The sequence below is a fragment of the Phoca vitulina genome, unplaced genomic scaffold (genome assembly GCF_004348235.1).
Source record: "Phoca vitulina isolate PV1807 unplaced genomic scaffold, GSC_HSeal_1.0 scaffold13, whole genome shotgun sequence".
Lineage (NCBI taxonomy): Eukaryota > Metazoa > Chordata > Mammalia > Carnivora > Phocidae > Phoca > Phoca vitulina.
The window spans coordinates 667,226-682,946 of record NW_022589716.1 but is presented as its reverse complement, the minus strand read 5'-3'; the positions used below and the strand labels follow the sequence as shown (position 1 = coordinate 682,946).

At 55.8% G+C, this 15,721-nt stretch overlaps 1 protein-coding gene across 1 annotated transcript in view; it reads left to right on the top strand.

The window, feature by feature from the left end:
- NOTCH3 (notch receptor 3) overlaps nt 1-15,067 on the top strand; it is a 30,680-nt gene extending 15,613 nt beyond the window's left edge. Inside the window, 14 exon segments of the mRNA XM_032412288.1 lie at nt 10-142; nt 229-347; nt 349-487; nt 570-688; nt 1,056-1,621; nt 2,382-2,714; nt 4,264-4,418; nt 4,520-4,742; nt 5,760-5,844; nt 8,040-8,202; nt 9,303-9,607; nt 9,866-10,013; nt 12,770-12,867; nt 13,699-15,067. Coding sequence (XP_032268179.1) covers nt 10-142; nt 229-347; nt 349-487; nt 570-688; nt 1,056-1,621; nt 2,382-2,714; nt 4,264-4,418; nt 4,520-4,742; nt 5,760-5,844; nt 8,040-8,202; nt 9,303-9,607; nt 9,866-10,013; nt 12,770-12,867; nt 13,699-14,751 — 3,639 coding nt within the window. The 3' untranslated portion in view covers nt 14,752-15,067.
- Nucleotides 15,068-15,721: the final 654 nt, after the last annotated feature.

Here is a 15,721-nt window from a genome sequence, read left to right as displayed (position 1 = left end):
TCACTGCAGTGTCCAGCTGGCTACACGGGGGACAACTGTGAGGATGATGTAGATGAGTGTGCCTCCCAGCCCTGCCAGCACGGTGGCTTCTGCATTGATCTTGTGGCCCGCTATCTCTGCTCCTGCCCCCCAGGAACACTGGGTATGCCAGGGCCAGGGTTGGGGCACAGGGTGGGAGGCTGGGTCTCCATCCCCTCCTGACTGCTCCCCCATCCTCCCTTCCCCAAGGCGTGCTCTGTGAGATTAATGAGGACGACTGTGGCCTAGGCCCACCCCTGGACCAGGGCCCCCGGTGCCTGCACAATGGTACCTGCGTGGACCTGGTGGGTGGCTTCCGCTGCACCTGCCCCCCCCGGGTACACTGGCTTGCGCTGTGAGGCGGACATCAATGAGTGTCACCCGGGTGCCTGCCATGATGCACACACTCGAGATTGTCTGCAGGACCCAGGTGGGGGCTTCCGCTGCATTTGCCGAACAGGCTTCACAGGTAAGCATGGGAGAGGCGGCTGCCCTGGGACCCTGCCTGTGTGCCTACGCTGTGGCTGATCCGCTAGCTCCTGCTTGTCTAGGTCCCCGCTGTCAGACTGTCCTGTCTCCCTGCGAGTCCCAGCCATGCCAGCACGGAGGCCAGTGCCGTCCCAGCCCAGGCCCTGGGGGTGTGCTGACATTTACCTGTCACTGCATTCCGGTAGGTCGCATCGGTGTCTCTGGGGGAGGAGTGCGAGCATGGCCTCGCTGGAGGGCGTGGCTTTAGGGGAGAAGAGGTGGAAGGGAAGGGGGTTCCTGAGAAATACTGAAAATACCTGGAGAGAGAGAGAGTGTGTGTGTCTTTGGGGGCGGGGAGGCACTGGGGTTTGGAGACCTGGCCTCCTGGGGAAGGCGGGGCTTTTCTGCAAGGTGGGGCCTCCAGTGGGCAAGGGAGAGGTTGGGCGGGACCGGGGAGATTGGAGGCTCAACCTTCTCAAGCCTTGACCCCCTATCCTCCCCTCTCTCTCTTCTCCTCCCTTCCAAATCCCTCCCTCCCCCCTCTTTCCCCAACCGGATCCCATCTCCAGCCGTTCTGGGGCCCGCGTTGCGAGCGGGTGGCGCGCTCCTGCCGGGAGCTGCAGTGTCCGGCGGGCGTCCCGTGCCAGCAGACGGTCCGTGGGCCGCGCTGCGCCTGTCCCCCCGGGCTGTCGGGGCCCGCCTGCCGGGGCGTGCGGGGGTCGCCGCCGGGGGCCGCCAACGCCAGCTGCGTGGCCTCCCCGTGCCTCCACGGTGGCTCCTGCCGCCCCGCGCCGCTCGCCCCCTTCTTCCGCTGCGCGTGCGCGCCGGGCTGGGCCGGAGCGCGCTGTGAGGCGCCCGCGGCGGCGCCCGAGGCCCCGGAAGAGCCTCTGTGCCCGAGCGCAGCCTGCGAGGCCAAGAGCGGGGACAAGCGCTGTGACCGCGAGTGCAACAGCCCGGGCTGCGGCTGGGACGGCGGCGACTGCTCGCTGAGCGTGGGCGACCCCTGGCGGCAGTGCGCGGCGCTGCAGTGCTGGCGCCTCTTCAACAACAGTCGCTGTGACCCCGCCTGCAGCTCGCCCGCCTGCCTCTATGACAACTTCGATTGCCGCGCGGGCGGCCGCGAGCGCGCCTGCAAGTGAGCCCCTCCGTCTGTCTGTCGTCCCTTTGACCGGTCCGTCCGACCGCTCGCCTCGGTCTGCGTCTTCTCCGTCCGTGTGCCACACCTGCCCATCCGTGGGCCCCGCCCCTCTATCCGCCCCTTCACTGGCCTGTCAGTCCACCCTTAGACTTTCTGTTGGATGTCCACTCATTGGCCCCCTCGGTTTCTTCGTGTACCCTGTCTGCCTGGCTGAGTGCTGTTTGTCTGTCTCTGCGGCTCATCTGCCCACCCATGTGCCACTGCTGTCTGTCCCTCCGTCCACACACGACATGATCTTCTCAGTGAGCTCCTCCCTGGCCTCCCCCAGTACTTCCCCTGCTTTATTTTTCTCCTTAGCATTTAATTCCATGTAGCACCGTGTGTGTATGTGTGTGTTTATATTTAGCTTTGACTGATGTGTAATTGAAATGCTGTGTATTCTGCTGCTCATTCATCTCTTTTAATGTCTGTCTCTGCCCACTGGAATGCCTCCTCTTCCTGGGCAAGGATTTGTGTCTGAGCCATATCCTGGAGGCCTACAGCAGCATCCAACAGACAGCGGGCATCTGTCAATATTTATTTATGACTAGTTCCTGAAGGAACGGCCGGATTTGCAGAAGGCCTGACACCTGTTGGATGCCTTCTAGCTCTCTGTGCTCTCACCGTCTGTCCCCCTTGTGTCTCCGGAGTCTGGGTGCTCTCCGGTGTGTGTGCAGGGGTGTTGGATGACCCTAACCCCACTCCTCCCCTCCCTCAGCCCAGTGTACGAGAAGTACTGTGCGGACCACTTTGCCGATGGCCGCTGCGACCAGGGCTGCAACACGGAGGAGTGCGGCTGGGACGGGCTGGACTGTGCGGGCGAGGTGCCGGCCCTGCTGGCCCGCGGCGTGCTGGTGCTCACCGTGCTGCTGCCGCCCGAGGAGCTGCTGCGCTCCAGCGCCGACTTCCTGCAGCGGCTCAGCGGCATCCTGCGCACCTCGCTGCGCTTCCGCCTGGACGAACACGGCCAGGCCATGGTCTTCCCTTACCACCGACCTGGTCCTGGCTCCGAATCCCGGAACCGGCGGGAGCTGGCCCCCGAGGTGATCGGGTGAGTGCTCCACCCTGGAGGAGCCATGAGGTTCCTTGGGGTGCTGATCTGGGAGGGGAGGGTCCCTGCTCATCAGGTCTTGTGTGTTTCACTTCCCTTAACATCTTGGGGAGCCTTCCTGGCGATGTGACCAGCACGTCCCACCTTCGGCACCTCTGTCATTTGGGGCTGGGTCATTCTTTGCTGTAGGGGGTTGTCTTGTGTGCTCCAGGATGCTCAGCAGCAGCATGCTTGGCCTCCACCCACTACGTGCGGGCAGCAGCCCCCTCCACGCTCCCCCCCCAAGATGTGACAACCAGAAGTGCCTCCGGGTACCGGCAAGGGTCCTCTGGGGAGCAGAGTGGTTAAGGGCATGTGTAGTTTTTGCTTTTGTTTTTTGTTTTTTGTGGTTTTTTTAGAAATGGAAAACAGAATTTTCCTGGTGGTGGCCTGGGAGAGAGGCCAGAAGGGAGGTGTGGCCTCTGAGCAGGGAGGGGGCCCCTGACAGAGGAGGGCTGGATTCTAGAGATGGAGGACAGGGGCTCTGACAGGGACAGCTGGAAGGGAGGAGTGGATGGAGTCGGGTGGCTGACCTACCAGTCCCTGGATGTTCCCTGGGTGTGGGGATAGGGTATCTGGGGGCGGTGGGGCCGGGGGGGGGGGGGAGCGTGTCTCATCAAGATAAGGACACAGGATGTTAAACAGGGGTCACATTCAGGCTTGCAGAATCTGAGGAGTCTGGGGGTATCGTGGAGCCTCCCCCCCCAGGAGACAGCCAGAGGCTGAAGACATGGACAAGAAAGATAAAAGGGTGTTGAAGCCATGGGAGGGACTCAGAGAAGTGGAGACAGAAGAATGATCTGGGGACATTGAGACCTAAGGATTGGTTGAGGGAAATCAGCTCAAAAAAGAGGAGAAGGAGTAGCCAGAGAGATAGGAGGAGAACTGGGCCGTGCGGCACTAGGGATCTCAAGGCAAGAGGGAGTTTGGAGAGTCTGAGATGGGGATTCAGATGTATGTGCCGCATGGAAGGGGTGCTCTCAGGAGAGAGGGGATGAGGGACGCAGGATGGGGCAGGAAGGGGTCTCAGTCTGGCCTCAGTGTGGTCCCTCAGGGAGCTCTAGAGTGTGAATAGCACCCCAGAGTCAGTCCCCCCTTGAGACAGAAGGGCCACTTTGTATAACCTGTACCCGCCAGTCATGGGCTGAGGGCTGCCCTAAGGGGTGTCACCTCCCAAGTGAAGAGGTCCCCACTTTGCTGAGGTCAGTTTTCTGGAGAAGAGGCGGCTGTCAGCTGTTAGAAGCTGCAGACCTGGGTGTGCGCCAACAGCATCCACTAGAGGTGCTGACATGAAAACAATGCCCACTGGATTCATGGCCAAGGGGACGCTGGTGGCCACAGCAAGACTGGTTTCGGGGTGTGGTGGGTTGGATGCTAGACTGGGGGCAGGTGGGCCCTGGCAACATGGTGAGAGGAGAGGACTCCTCTGAGCCCCTGGGATGGGGCTCCGTGCCTGGCTTACAGCAGGTGCCCCATGGAACCTGCCTGTCCTTCCCTCGTGTCCCTGCAGCTCTGTGGTGATGCTGGAGATTGACAACCGGCTGTGCCTGCAGTCGCCCGAGAATGACCACTGCTTCCCCGATGCGCAGAGCGCGGCCGACTACCTGGGAGCGCTGTCGGCCGTGGAGCGCCTTGACTTCCCGTACCCGCTGCGCGCCGTGCGGGGTGAGGCCCGGCCTGGTGGGTGGCGGGGGTGGAGCCGGGGCTCCGCGGGGGGCGGGCCCTGGCCTGTGGTTGAAGCCCCGCCCCCTGCTTCCCGCCCACAGGGGAGCCGCTGGAGCTGCCAGAGCCAAGCGTGCCGTTGCTTCCCCTGCTGGCCGCCAGCGCCGTCTTCCTGCTGGTCATCCTCGTCCTGGGTGTCATGGTGGCCCGGCGCAAGCGCGAGCACAGCACCCTCTGGTTCCCCGAGGGCTTCGCGCTCCACAAGGATGTGGCTGCCGGCCACAAGGGCCGGCGGGAGCCCGTGGGCCAAGACGCGCTGGGCATGAAGTAAGGACCCTGCCCACTCCCCATGCCTGTGTGTGTGGGGGGTTCTCGGGAGCCCTTGAGCCCACTTTGACCTGATTCTGACCTCTCATCCCAAGCAGACCCTAACGTCAGACTCCGGCCCAGACCCCTGTGCTCATCCCCTTGACCACTGACTGACTCCATGATCCCTGGGGATCACCCCGACTCATGACCTCCCTCACCCCATTTCCTGTATCTCAGTTCCCTTGACTCAAATCCTACTCTGACCCCACCGTGACCCTGCCCTGATCCTGGCCTCTCTGACTTCACCCTAATACTCAAATTTGTTCCCACATGACTGCTGGCCTCATGATCCCTGTTTGCACCTCAACGCCTCACTGACCCCTGACCCTATCCTCTGTGACCCCCCAGTACCACCTCTAACTCACTCTGACCTTTGACCCCATTCTGACCCTCTTTCCACTCCCAACTCAGTGTTCATTCTCCATGATCCTCGATCCTGACCTTGGCCCTGGGCCTTGCCTCCAACTCCCTGATGTGTCCCTCAAGACCCCCAACCCCCCCCTACCTAACCCCTGAATTTACCCCTCTCCTGTGACCCCATGACCTCCTTACTCCTCAATACAGCCTCCTTGATCCTGGCTGCATCTCTCACCTGTGGTGAGGACAACTGCATCCTCATGTCATCTTCTATAATCCCTGCTACATGCCTGTCACCCTCACCTATCCCATAGCCCACTGTTCTGACCCCTGACCCCACTCCTGTCCCTTCCCCAATTCTACCTTAAGACCCTGGCTGCCACCCATCATAACCTCTGACTACCCCCCACTGTGACCTTGACTTCATCCTGCATCCCCTCTTTGGACCCTGTATCTTGACCCTGTCTCTTGTGCCTACTGACCCAGGACCCCAGAACCCAACCCCAGACCCAGACCTGGCCTCTGGGAGCTCTTCTCTGACCCCACCCCAAATCCTCCTATCAGGTTGCACATATCCATTGTCTCCTTTCCCCTGCCCCCTTCCCACTGTCCCCACAGGAACATGGCCAAGAGCGAGAGTCTGATGGGGGAGGTGGCCACAGACTGGATGGACACGGAGTACCCAGAGGCTAAGCGACTGAAGGTTGTGCCCCTTTCTCTGACCCCTGCCCTCAGGGTCCTGGGTGGAGGCCCCAATTGACAGGGGGAGAGTCAGGGGAAATCTCTGCTCTCCTCGGCTCTGGGGAACAGTCATGGCATCCGCCCCATCCTGCCCCTCTCTAACCAGGCCCCTGCTCCCAGGCCAGGGTGGGGGTCTTCCTTGAGGGGAGCCCCTGGCCCAGACAGCGACTCTGCTTTCTCTCTGCTGGGTCCAACTTTGTCCAGTGTGCCCGGGCTGAAAGTGCTCCTAGCTGGTTTTAAACACCATGTCCTCTGCTGGGGCCACACCCATGGGCTCTGTCTTAGTCAGCTTGGGCTGCCATTATGAAATACCACAGACTGTGGGGCTTAAACAACAGATCCCTATTTTCTCACAGTTCTGCGGGCTGGAAGTCCAAGATCAGGGTGCTGGCAGGGTTGGTTCTTGGTTAGGGCTCTCTTCTGGCCTTGCACACAGCTGCCTTCTCCATGTGTCCTCACACGGCATTCCTCCGTGTGCCTGGAGGGGGAGAGCCCTGGTGTTTCTGCCTTTTCTTACAAGGATGTCAGTCCTATTGCATTAGGGCCCCACCCTTATGCCCTTGTTTCAGCTTAATTACCTCCTTAAAGTCCTACGTCCAAATACAATCATGTTGGAGGTTGGGGCTTCAACATATGACTTTTGGGGAAGCACTGTTCTGTCTGTAACAGGTTCCTGCCAGCATTTCTTTCTACTTGCTGAATGTCTTGAATATACACCTGAGCATCTTATTTCATCTTTATGAGGACCCTATAAAGCAGCTATTAATATACACCTCAGTTCTCAGCTGCCTCTCCCTGCCTAGAGGCAGTTCTCAGCCTGCCTCTCCCCTTTATTTATGAGAGAGAGAGAGGGAGAGAGAGAGCGCCAGTGAGCGAGAGTGCACGCACAAGCAGGGGAGGGGCAGAGGAAGAGGGAGAGAGAATCCAAGCAGACTGTGCTGAGCACGGAGCCCGATCTGAGGCTCAATCTCACCGCCCTGGGATCGTGACCTGCGCCAAAACCAAGAGTCTGATGCTTAACTGACTGAGCCACTGGGGCACCCCCTGCCTAGATTTTAATGTTTGTGAAATGGAGACATCTATTACAGTTGACACCTGAAGAAATCTGTTCACCTCAGGCTTTTCTTTTTCTTTCTCATCCCAAAGTGGGTATTAAGTAGATAGTGCAATATGTTTTTGACGGCATTTTTGGATTGCAGAATGACAGCATTATCTTGATTTTGCTAATGAGAAGCTCAGAGCTCTAGTGTGATTTGCCAGCTGATGGACAGCTAACCAGAAAGGGTGAGGGAGGATGGGACAGCTGTCCATCACCTGGCTCTCCCCTTCCATGAAATTAAACTCTCTACCTGGGTCCTTAAGCTCAGGTCTGGCTTGATCAGGCTGTGTTTGGTGCCTGAAGGCTCTTAAATGTCCTGGCAGGCTAGTTAAGAATACTCTGTCCTGTTTTCATAACATCATTATGCCTTTTGGACCCTGAGCCTGAAATTTATCAAGCCCCCACCAGGGGCCCAGGTGCTATGCTTGTGAAGGTAAATCGATACGTTTGTGTATGACTGTTCTGACCTGATACCTCATGTTCATGTTCGTGGTACTGGGTAGGAGCCCCACAAGGTATCCAGAGCGTCTCCCTGCTTCTCTCTTTCCCTCCCACCCAATCACCCTTTTCTCAGATTAAAATTGATCCATAAAGGATCACCCCCCCACCCCCACATTTCTTTTACCAGTGTGATTTATAGTTTCCAGAATACAAGTTTTTCATTTCTCCTGTTAAATTTAATTCTAAGTATTTTGTTCTCCTTGATATAGTTGTCATGGGATTGTTCTCTTCACTTGCGGTGTGTTATGTCTAGTGGCTAGACAGGTGTGTGCTGACAGGTGCTATGCTCTGTGTCGCTTCCTTGATCGCCTCCTTGGGTTCCTAGCCCTCCCCACTTCCAACCCAGAGTAGAATCCCAGTTCTTCCTTTTACGAGTTTTGTGACCTCCCGTATGTCAATTTCCCGTTTCTGTATGTATAAGAGAAGCAGGATATTCAGGGTTTCTTGGGGCTGTGAATGCGCACCTCCATGAGAGGAACCTGTGAGGGCGCCCAGACTGTCCCTCTGACTGTCTCTCTCCCAACTCTTTGTGAGAGCCCTGGTCCTTGTGCCTCCAGGTAGAGGAGCCCTGTGTGGGGGCTGAGGATGCTGTGGATTGCCGCCAGTGGACCCAACACCACCTGGTTGCCGCAGACATCCGTGTGGCACCAGCCATGGCGCTGACACCCCCGCAGGGCGATGTGGATGCTGATGGCATGGATGTCAATGTGCGAGGCCCAGGTCAGCCATGGGGCCTCCCCGCCAAGGATGCCCCTTCCCCATCCTACTTCTGAAAAGTTGCATCAGGGTCTGGGTTCTGGGGAGAGTAGGGTGTGTCCAGCATCCGTCTGTGGGGGTGTGTGTTAATCAGGACTCTGGGTTGTGATGATAGCCCAACTCAAACTAGTTTACTGGCTCGGGTAACTGGAAGCATCTTGGATATTTGGGTCCAGGACTCACGGCCTGGTGGCTCCAGCCGGGGGAGGCTTTCTCCTGGGGGCACGGTAGCCACAGGCCAGACCAGCAGGGGCACCAGCAGACGTCCCAGATGACTTCTGATTGGATGGGCTGCAGTCACATGCCCATCCCTCAACTAATCAGTGCGCCCTGGGGGCTGGAATATGCAGATTGACTGCAGGGGGCGGGGCTAAGACCTCTCCTCGAGCCAGGGACTGGGTTTAGCGCTACCCAGGGCTTGAAGATGGGGAATGGGGTGCACGTGGCTCCCTAAGGGAAACAGGGGCAAATGCTCATGCGGAGGGTAGCAGATCACATTATTTGGATCCTCTTGGATCCGTCTTCGCCACATTTCAAGGTAGTCCTCCCCCAGCTCATTTTGCTTTTGTTCCAAATGGCCTGCATCTATGGCTCTCTTTTGAAATTCCTCAGGCTACCAGGGTCTGAGGTGCCTGGGATTTTCTGTCCCTGGGGTGGCTCTTAACCAGTGGGTGGGGGCGTGTGAAAGGCACAGCTCCTTTGCCTGGAGCCGGATTACAGCTTGAGGTACAGTTCAGCCTCTAGAGTCCCCCTTCAGGATCAGGCTGAAGTAACCGCCTGGGAATTTGCCTGAGGCTGAATGCTTGCTCCTCCCTCCCTCCCTCCTGGATCCTCTACTGTGACAAATCACGGAAGGGCTGCCTGTGAATCCTCATCCTGGGTTGGTTTCTGGGGTACCTGACACAGGTGTGTGTATGTGTGTTTGTGTGTGTGTGTGCACGCGCACGCCATTCCCTCTTGTGTTCCCATGTGTCCCACTTCCTCCTAATGCAGTGCCCTCAGTAGTAGTCCCTGGAAAGGCCCCTGTGCCCACCTCCCTTGTGACATACTCCTGGTCCCCGCAGATGGCTTCACTCCACTGATGCTGGCCTCCTTCTGTGGGGGGGCCCTGGAGCCAATGCCCACTGAGGAGGATGAGGCAGAAGACACGTCAGCCAGCATCATCTCAGACTTGATCTGCCAGGGAGCCCAGCTTGGGGCACGGACTGACCGCACAGGCGAGACAGCCCTGCACCTGGCTGCCCGCTACGCCCGGGCTGATGCAGCCAAGCGGTTGCTGGATGCTGGGGCAGACACCAATGCCCAGGACCACTCAGGGCGCACTCCTTTGCACACTGCTGTCACCGCGGATGCCCAGGGCGTGTTCCAGGTGAAATGCACCTGCCCCTTTGGACTTTGGAGCTTGCACAGGCATCAGGCAGACCTGGGTTTGAGCCCTGGTCCTGCAAAATAGAGCTTTGTTTTTCTCATTTGTTAAGTGGTGATATATGGTGGCTGGCAGGTAGCTGCTTCCCGAACTTCATGGAGTCTAGGGGATGGGGGGGTTGGGGAACTCAGAGGACTTTCAGATGCTCCTGGTCCCTCTGTTTCTGCCATGACCCTCCCTTCTGCATGCTTTCTCTTCTAGATTCTCATCCGGAACCGCTCCACAGACCTGGATGCCCGCATGGCGGATGGCTCTACGGCACTAATCCTGGCCGCCCGCCTGGCGGTGGAGGGCATGGTGGAAGAGCTCATTGCCAGCCATGCTGATGTCAATGCTGTGGATGAGCTTGGTAAGCTGTGGGGAGTAGCAGTGGGTGGAGGCTGAGAGGGTATCACCTGGGCCCCGACTGTCTTGTATGGTATGTGAATTATGTGAATTATCTTGAGACCCGATCACTGAAACTCATGCACATATAATAGGGCTTCGACATGGACTTAAACTCACATGCTTTTTTTTTCTTTTTTTATGGCATCCCCTAGCCCATATGACACCTCAGTGACTTAGAAAAAGGTGGCCTTCCCCAAGACACTTCATTTCCATCTGCTTTGTCAGAAGAACTTACTCTGCTGCCCTCTGCTGGACAGCTGGCATACTACGTTTGCACATTGGCCAAATCCCCACGTGATGTAACTACCTCTGTGGAGACGGCTTGCTGGGCCAGGTCCCTGCTGGTGCAGATTCATAACCTGCCCTCATGACCACAGCCCCTCACATAGCTGCAGACACACTCAGATGCTCATAAACATCCTTTGAAGCAGGTGTTCTCAACCTCTACACCATTTACACTTTGGGTTGGATGATTCTCTGCGCGGAGGGCTGTCCTTGCAATGTAGGATATTAAGCCGGCATCCCTGGCCTTGACCCGCTAGATGCTAGCAGCACCCCACTCCCTAGTTGTGACAACCCAAAATGTCTTCAGACATTGGCAAATGCCCCTGGGTGAGGGGATCACCCCGGTTGAGAACTGTGGCTCTGGAGACCGCTGTCCAATAGAACTTCCTGTGAAGATGGAAATATTCTTGGTCTCTGCTGTCCAGTGTGGTGGTTTTGGAGCCCTTGAAATGTGGCTAGGGTGAATGAAGAGCCAAATGTCTTATTTCATTTAGTTTTTTTTTTTTTTTAAGATTTTATTTATTTATTTGAGAGAGAGAGAGCGAGAGAGCGTTGGGGGTAGGGGCAGAGGCAGAGGGAGAAGCAGACTCCTCGCTGAGCAGGGAACCCACACGGGGCCTCGATCCCAGGACCCCAGGATCATGACCTGAGCCGAAGGCAGACGCTTAACCGACTGAGCCACCCAGGCGCCCTCATTTAATTTTTTAACCTTTCTTTTGCCTGCCTTTTTTTTTTTTAAGGCTTTATTTAGATATAATTCACATACCATATAATTCAGCCATTGAAAGTATAACATCCAGTGACTTTTAGTATAATCACATAGTTGTGCCACTATCCTCATAGTACATTTTATAACATTTTCATCACCTGGAAAACAAGCTCTCACCGTTAGCTGGCCCCCTCCAATCTTGTCTTCCTAGCCCTGGGCAACCACTAACGAACATACTTTCTCTCTCGATGGATTTGCCTACTTTGAATATTTCCTCTAAGTGGAATCAAATAATATGTGGTCTTTTTTGACTGGCTTCTTTCGCTCAGCATATTGTTTTTAAGGTTTACAAAGTGCAGTAGCAGGGACCAGTACTTTTAATTTGTAATTTTTTAATCATCAAATAATATTCCGTTGTATGGATATACATTTTGTTTATCAGTTTATCCATTGATGGACATTAGGGGAGTTTCTACTTTTTGGCTATTGCTGCTATGAACATTCGTGTACAAGTTTTGGTGTAGACGTGTGGTTTTCATTTCTCTTGGGTAAACATCCAGGAGCAGAATTGCTGGGTCTGGGTTGTATCGTATGGTCATGTGATCACTCTGTGTTGAACCTTGTGAGGAGTGGCCTGACTGTTTTCCATAACTCCTGCCCCTGTTTGATGTCCCTGCCAGCAGTGCATGAGGGTTCCAGTTGTTCCAGTTTCTTCACATCCTCCCAAACAAATGTTATTGTCTGTCGTTTGTGCTAGCCTTCCTAGTGGGTGTGAATTGGTATCTCATTGTGGTTTTGATTTCTATTTCCCTGATGGCTAGTGATATTGAGTGTGTTTCCCTGTGCTTATTGGCCATTTGTAGATCTTCTTTGGAGAAATGTCTATTCTGATCCTTTGCCCATTTTTAAATTGGGTTTTTGTCATTTTTTGGGTCTTTTTTATTTTATTTAAAAAAATTTTTAATTCCAGTATAGTTAACATAGTGGGTTTTTGTCTTTTTATTATTGAGTTATGAGTTCTTTATATGTTCTAGGTGTAAGTCTCTTATTAGGTACATGGTTTATAACTATTTTTCCCATTTTGTAGGGTTTCTTTTCACTTAGAAGCACAAACATTTTAATTTTGGTGGTGTCCAATTTATCTATTTCTCTTGTTATTGCTGCTTGTTTTTTTGTTATCATATCTAAGAATCCTTTGCCTAATTCAAGGTCATGAAGTTTTACTCCTATGTTTTCCTCTGAACGTTTTGTAGTTTGAGCTCTTACGTTTAGGTCTTTGATTCATTTTGAGTTAATTTTTGTATTTGGTGTGAGGTAGGGATCCAACTTCATTCTTTTGCATGTGGAGAGCCAGGTGTCCCAGACCATTTGTTGAGAAGGCTCTCCTTTTCCCATTAAATGGTCTTGGCACCTATGCTGTTTAGTTGTAATTAATTTAAATCTAAAGAGCAATATGTGCCTGGTGGCTACTGCACTGGACAAGCACAGCTCTAGCTACATCCAGCACCCCCATAGTACTCCCCTGTGTATGGACAGTCACACACTGTAGGTCCCTTGGAGAGAGTCACTCCACATACATGGACACAAACACATGTTCAGACACTCTGTGGCAGGTCTTCTCCCCCCACCCCCCAGGCTATATTCTAGATACTTCCTTTCCCTCTGCCATGGGATCCTAGCAAATGAACCCAGTTCTAACTCTGACCTCTCCCCCCGCCCCCCAGGGAAATCAGCCTTACACTGGGCAGCAGCTGTCAACAACGTGGAGGCCACCTTGGCCCTGCTCAAAAATGGAGCCAACAAGGACATGCAGGATAGCAAGGTGAGCCCCAGCCCTTGACTCACCAGGCAGTCAGCCCTGGCACAACCCCCTAAATGTGGCAAAGAGCAGGGTGGGGTAGGTTAGTGCGGGCATTCATCCTGCCTGCAGCCAGGTTTCAGGGATAGGATTTGGACCTACCAGCCTCCAACAGTGGATTAGAGGAGAAAGCGTGTGGCAGTTGCTTTGTGACCTTGGGCAAATTGCTTAACATCTCTGAACTTTACTGTCCTCATCTGTGAAGTGGGGAAGCACCAGTACCCACCTCACTTTTGTCTCCTGAGGATTCAGTGAAATTTGTAAAATGCTTAGCAGATCCTCAGTAAAACATAACTGTTATGATCGTTGTTTTAAAACCCTTGCAAGGTGGAATTACTTTCCTCATTTTATAAATGGGAAGAGTGAAGGTCAGAGGGGCACAGGGGTAGATTCTGTCCTCATCTGACATATTGATATTTTATTCATTATGGATTTTTTTTGCAATAATCTTAATTTAAAAAGTAATGCATTAAAATATCATTTATTTTGATGACTGGTTTTTGACACCCCTTAAATTTTGTGCCTAAAGCAAGTGTCTCACTTTCCTTACCCTAGTCCTGGCTCTGGGGCATGGTGGTTAGTAGGTCCTGGATGAAAGTGCTTTAAAAGAAAGAACTTGCCCAGTTTTCCCTTAGCAGAGCTGGGATTCCAACCAACCCTGTTGGGCTGGAGAGTGTGAATTCTTCGCTCTTAGTGTCCACCAGGGGCTAGTGTCCACCTGAGACCTTGGCCAGGGGTTAATCCTGGCTCTTGCAATGCTGACATCTCGGCGGTTCTGCACCCCACCCCGCTCAGGAGGAAACTCCACTGTTTCTGGCCGCCCGCGAGGGCAGCTATGAGGCTGCCAAGCTGCTGCTGGACCACTTTGCCAACCGTGAGATCACAGACCACCTGGACAGGCTGCCGCGGGATGTGGCCCAGGAGCGGCTACACCAGGACATCGTGCGTCTGCTGGACCAGCCCAGTGGGCCCCGCAGCCCTCACGGTCCTCATGGCCTGGGGCCCCTCCTCTGTCCACCCGGGGCCTTCCTCCCTGGCCTCAAGGTGGCACAGTCGGGGGGCAAGAAGAGCCGGAGGCCACCGGGGAAGACGGGTCTGGGGCCACAGGGCACCCGGGGGCGGGGCAAGAAGCTGACACTGGCCTGCCCGGGTCCCCTGGCTGAGAGCTCAGTCACGCTGTCGCCCGTGGACTCGCTGGACTCCCCGCGGCCCTTCGGTGGGCCCCCTGCGTCCCCTGGTGGCTTCTCCCTCGAGGGGCCCTATGCAGCAGCCACCGCCACGGCCGTGTCCCTGGCTCAGATTGGTGGCGCGGGCCGGGCGGGTTTAGGGCGCCAGCCCCCTGGGGGCTGCGTGCTCAGCTTGGGTTTGCTGAACCCCGTGGCCGTTCCCCTCGACTGGGCCCGGCTGCCTCCACCTGCCCCGCCAGGCCCCTCGTTCCTGCTGCCGCTGGCGCCGGGACCCCAGCTGCTGAACCCCGGGACCCCCGTGTCCCCCCAGGAGCGGCCCCCGCCATATCTGGCGGCCCCGGGACACGCCGAGGAGTACCCGGCAGCCGGCGCCCATGGCAGCCCCCCCAAGGCCCGCTTCCTGAGGGTTCCGAGCGAGCACCCTTACCTGACCCCATCCCCCGAGTCCCCCGAGCACTGGGCCAGCCCCTCGCCTCCCTCCCTCTCGGACTGGTCAGACTCCACGCCCAGCCCAGCCACTGCCACCGGGCCTACGGCCACAGCCGCTGGGGCGCTGCCTGCCCAGCCGCTCCCCCTTTCCGTCCCAGGCCCCCTAGCTCAGGCCCAGACCCAGCTGGGGCCCCAACCGGAAGTCACCCCCAAGAGGCAGGTGTTGGCCTGAAGGCTCTTCAGTCCTGGATTTTGGGGGGCTGAACAGATATCCCATCCTGACTCTCTCCCTTTCTTTTTAGACCTTTCCATTCTCTTCTCTCTCTCCCAGCCCTCCTGTATCCCTCCCACCCCCCTTGAAGCTGACTGAGATAGGTCACCAGCCTAGGCTTTTTCAGTCCTCCTTTATTTATAGGGGGTGCGGGCTGACCCCCGCCCTCTGAGCCTTGTGATGAGCCTGGGACCTCCTCCTGCACTCCCCTTCCCCATTCTTCCTTCCCTCCTTCCCTTCCTGCCTCCTCTGGTCTCTCTCCTTACACTCTGACACGAGTGGATTATTATTATTTTTTTTTTTACATTTTGTATAGAAACAAATTCATTTAAGCAAACTTATTATTATTATTATTTTTTACAAAATATATATATGGAGACACTCCCCGCCCCTGCAAACCCCCCAGTGCCCCCGTGGGGCTGAGTCTGTGGGCCCATTCGGCCAAGCTGGATTCTGTGTACCGAGTACACAGGCATGACCGGGATCCTGTGTACCGAGTACACAACCCTGGTGGGTACCAAGTAGGCACCCTTGGGCGCACCCTCCGGGGCAGGGGTCGGGTGAGACTTGGGAGCCTCTTTCCTATCCCACCTCCCTCACTTCACTGCATTCCAGATGGAACTTGTTCGATAGCTTTGCCAGGGGGAAGGGCCCTTCTGGCCCGGAGAGCCCGCCCCGGGTCCCCCAACCCTAGAGCCTGGGCCGCTCCCTTGGTGAACTGGGTGGGGGAGGCCAGGGGAGATGTGTGCGTTTCACTTTGTTTCCCTGTAAATATGGGACTGCAGGAAGGGAAGGAGCCGCCTGGGTGGCACCCCCTCCTGGCACTCCCCTGGCCCAGCCCCGGGGCAGAATAGAAGTATTTTTAGGCTATTTTTGTAATGTGGCTTCGGGTCACAATCCCTGTGTAGCTAAATTCCCGGGCCTTGCATTG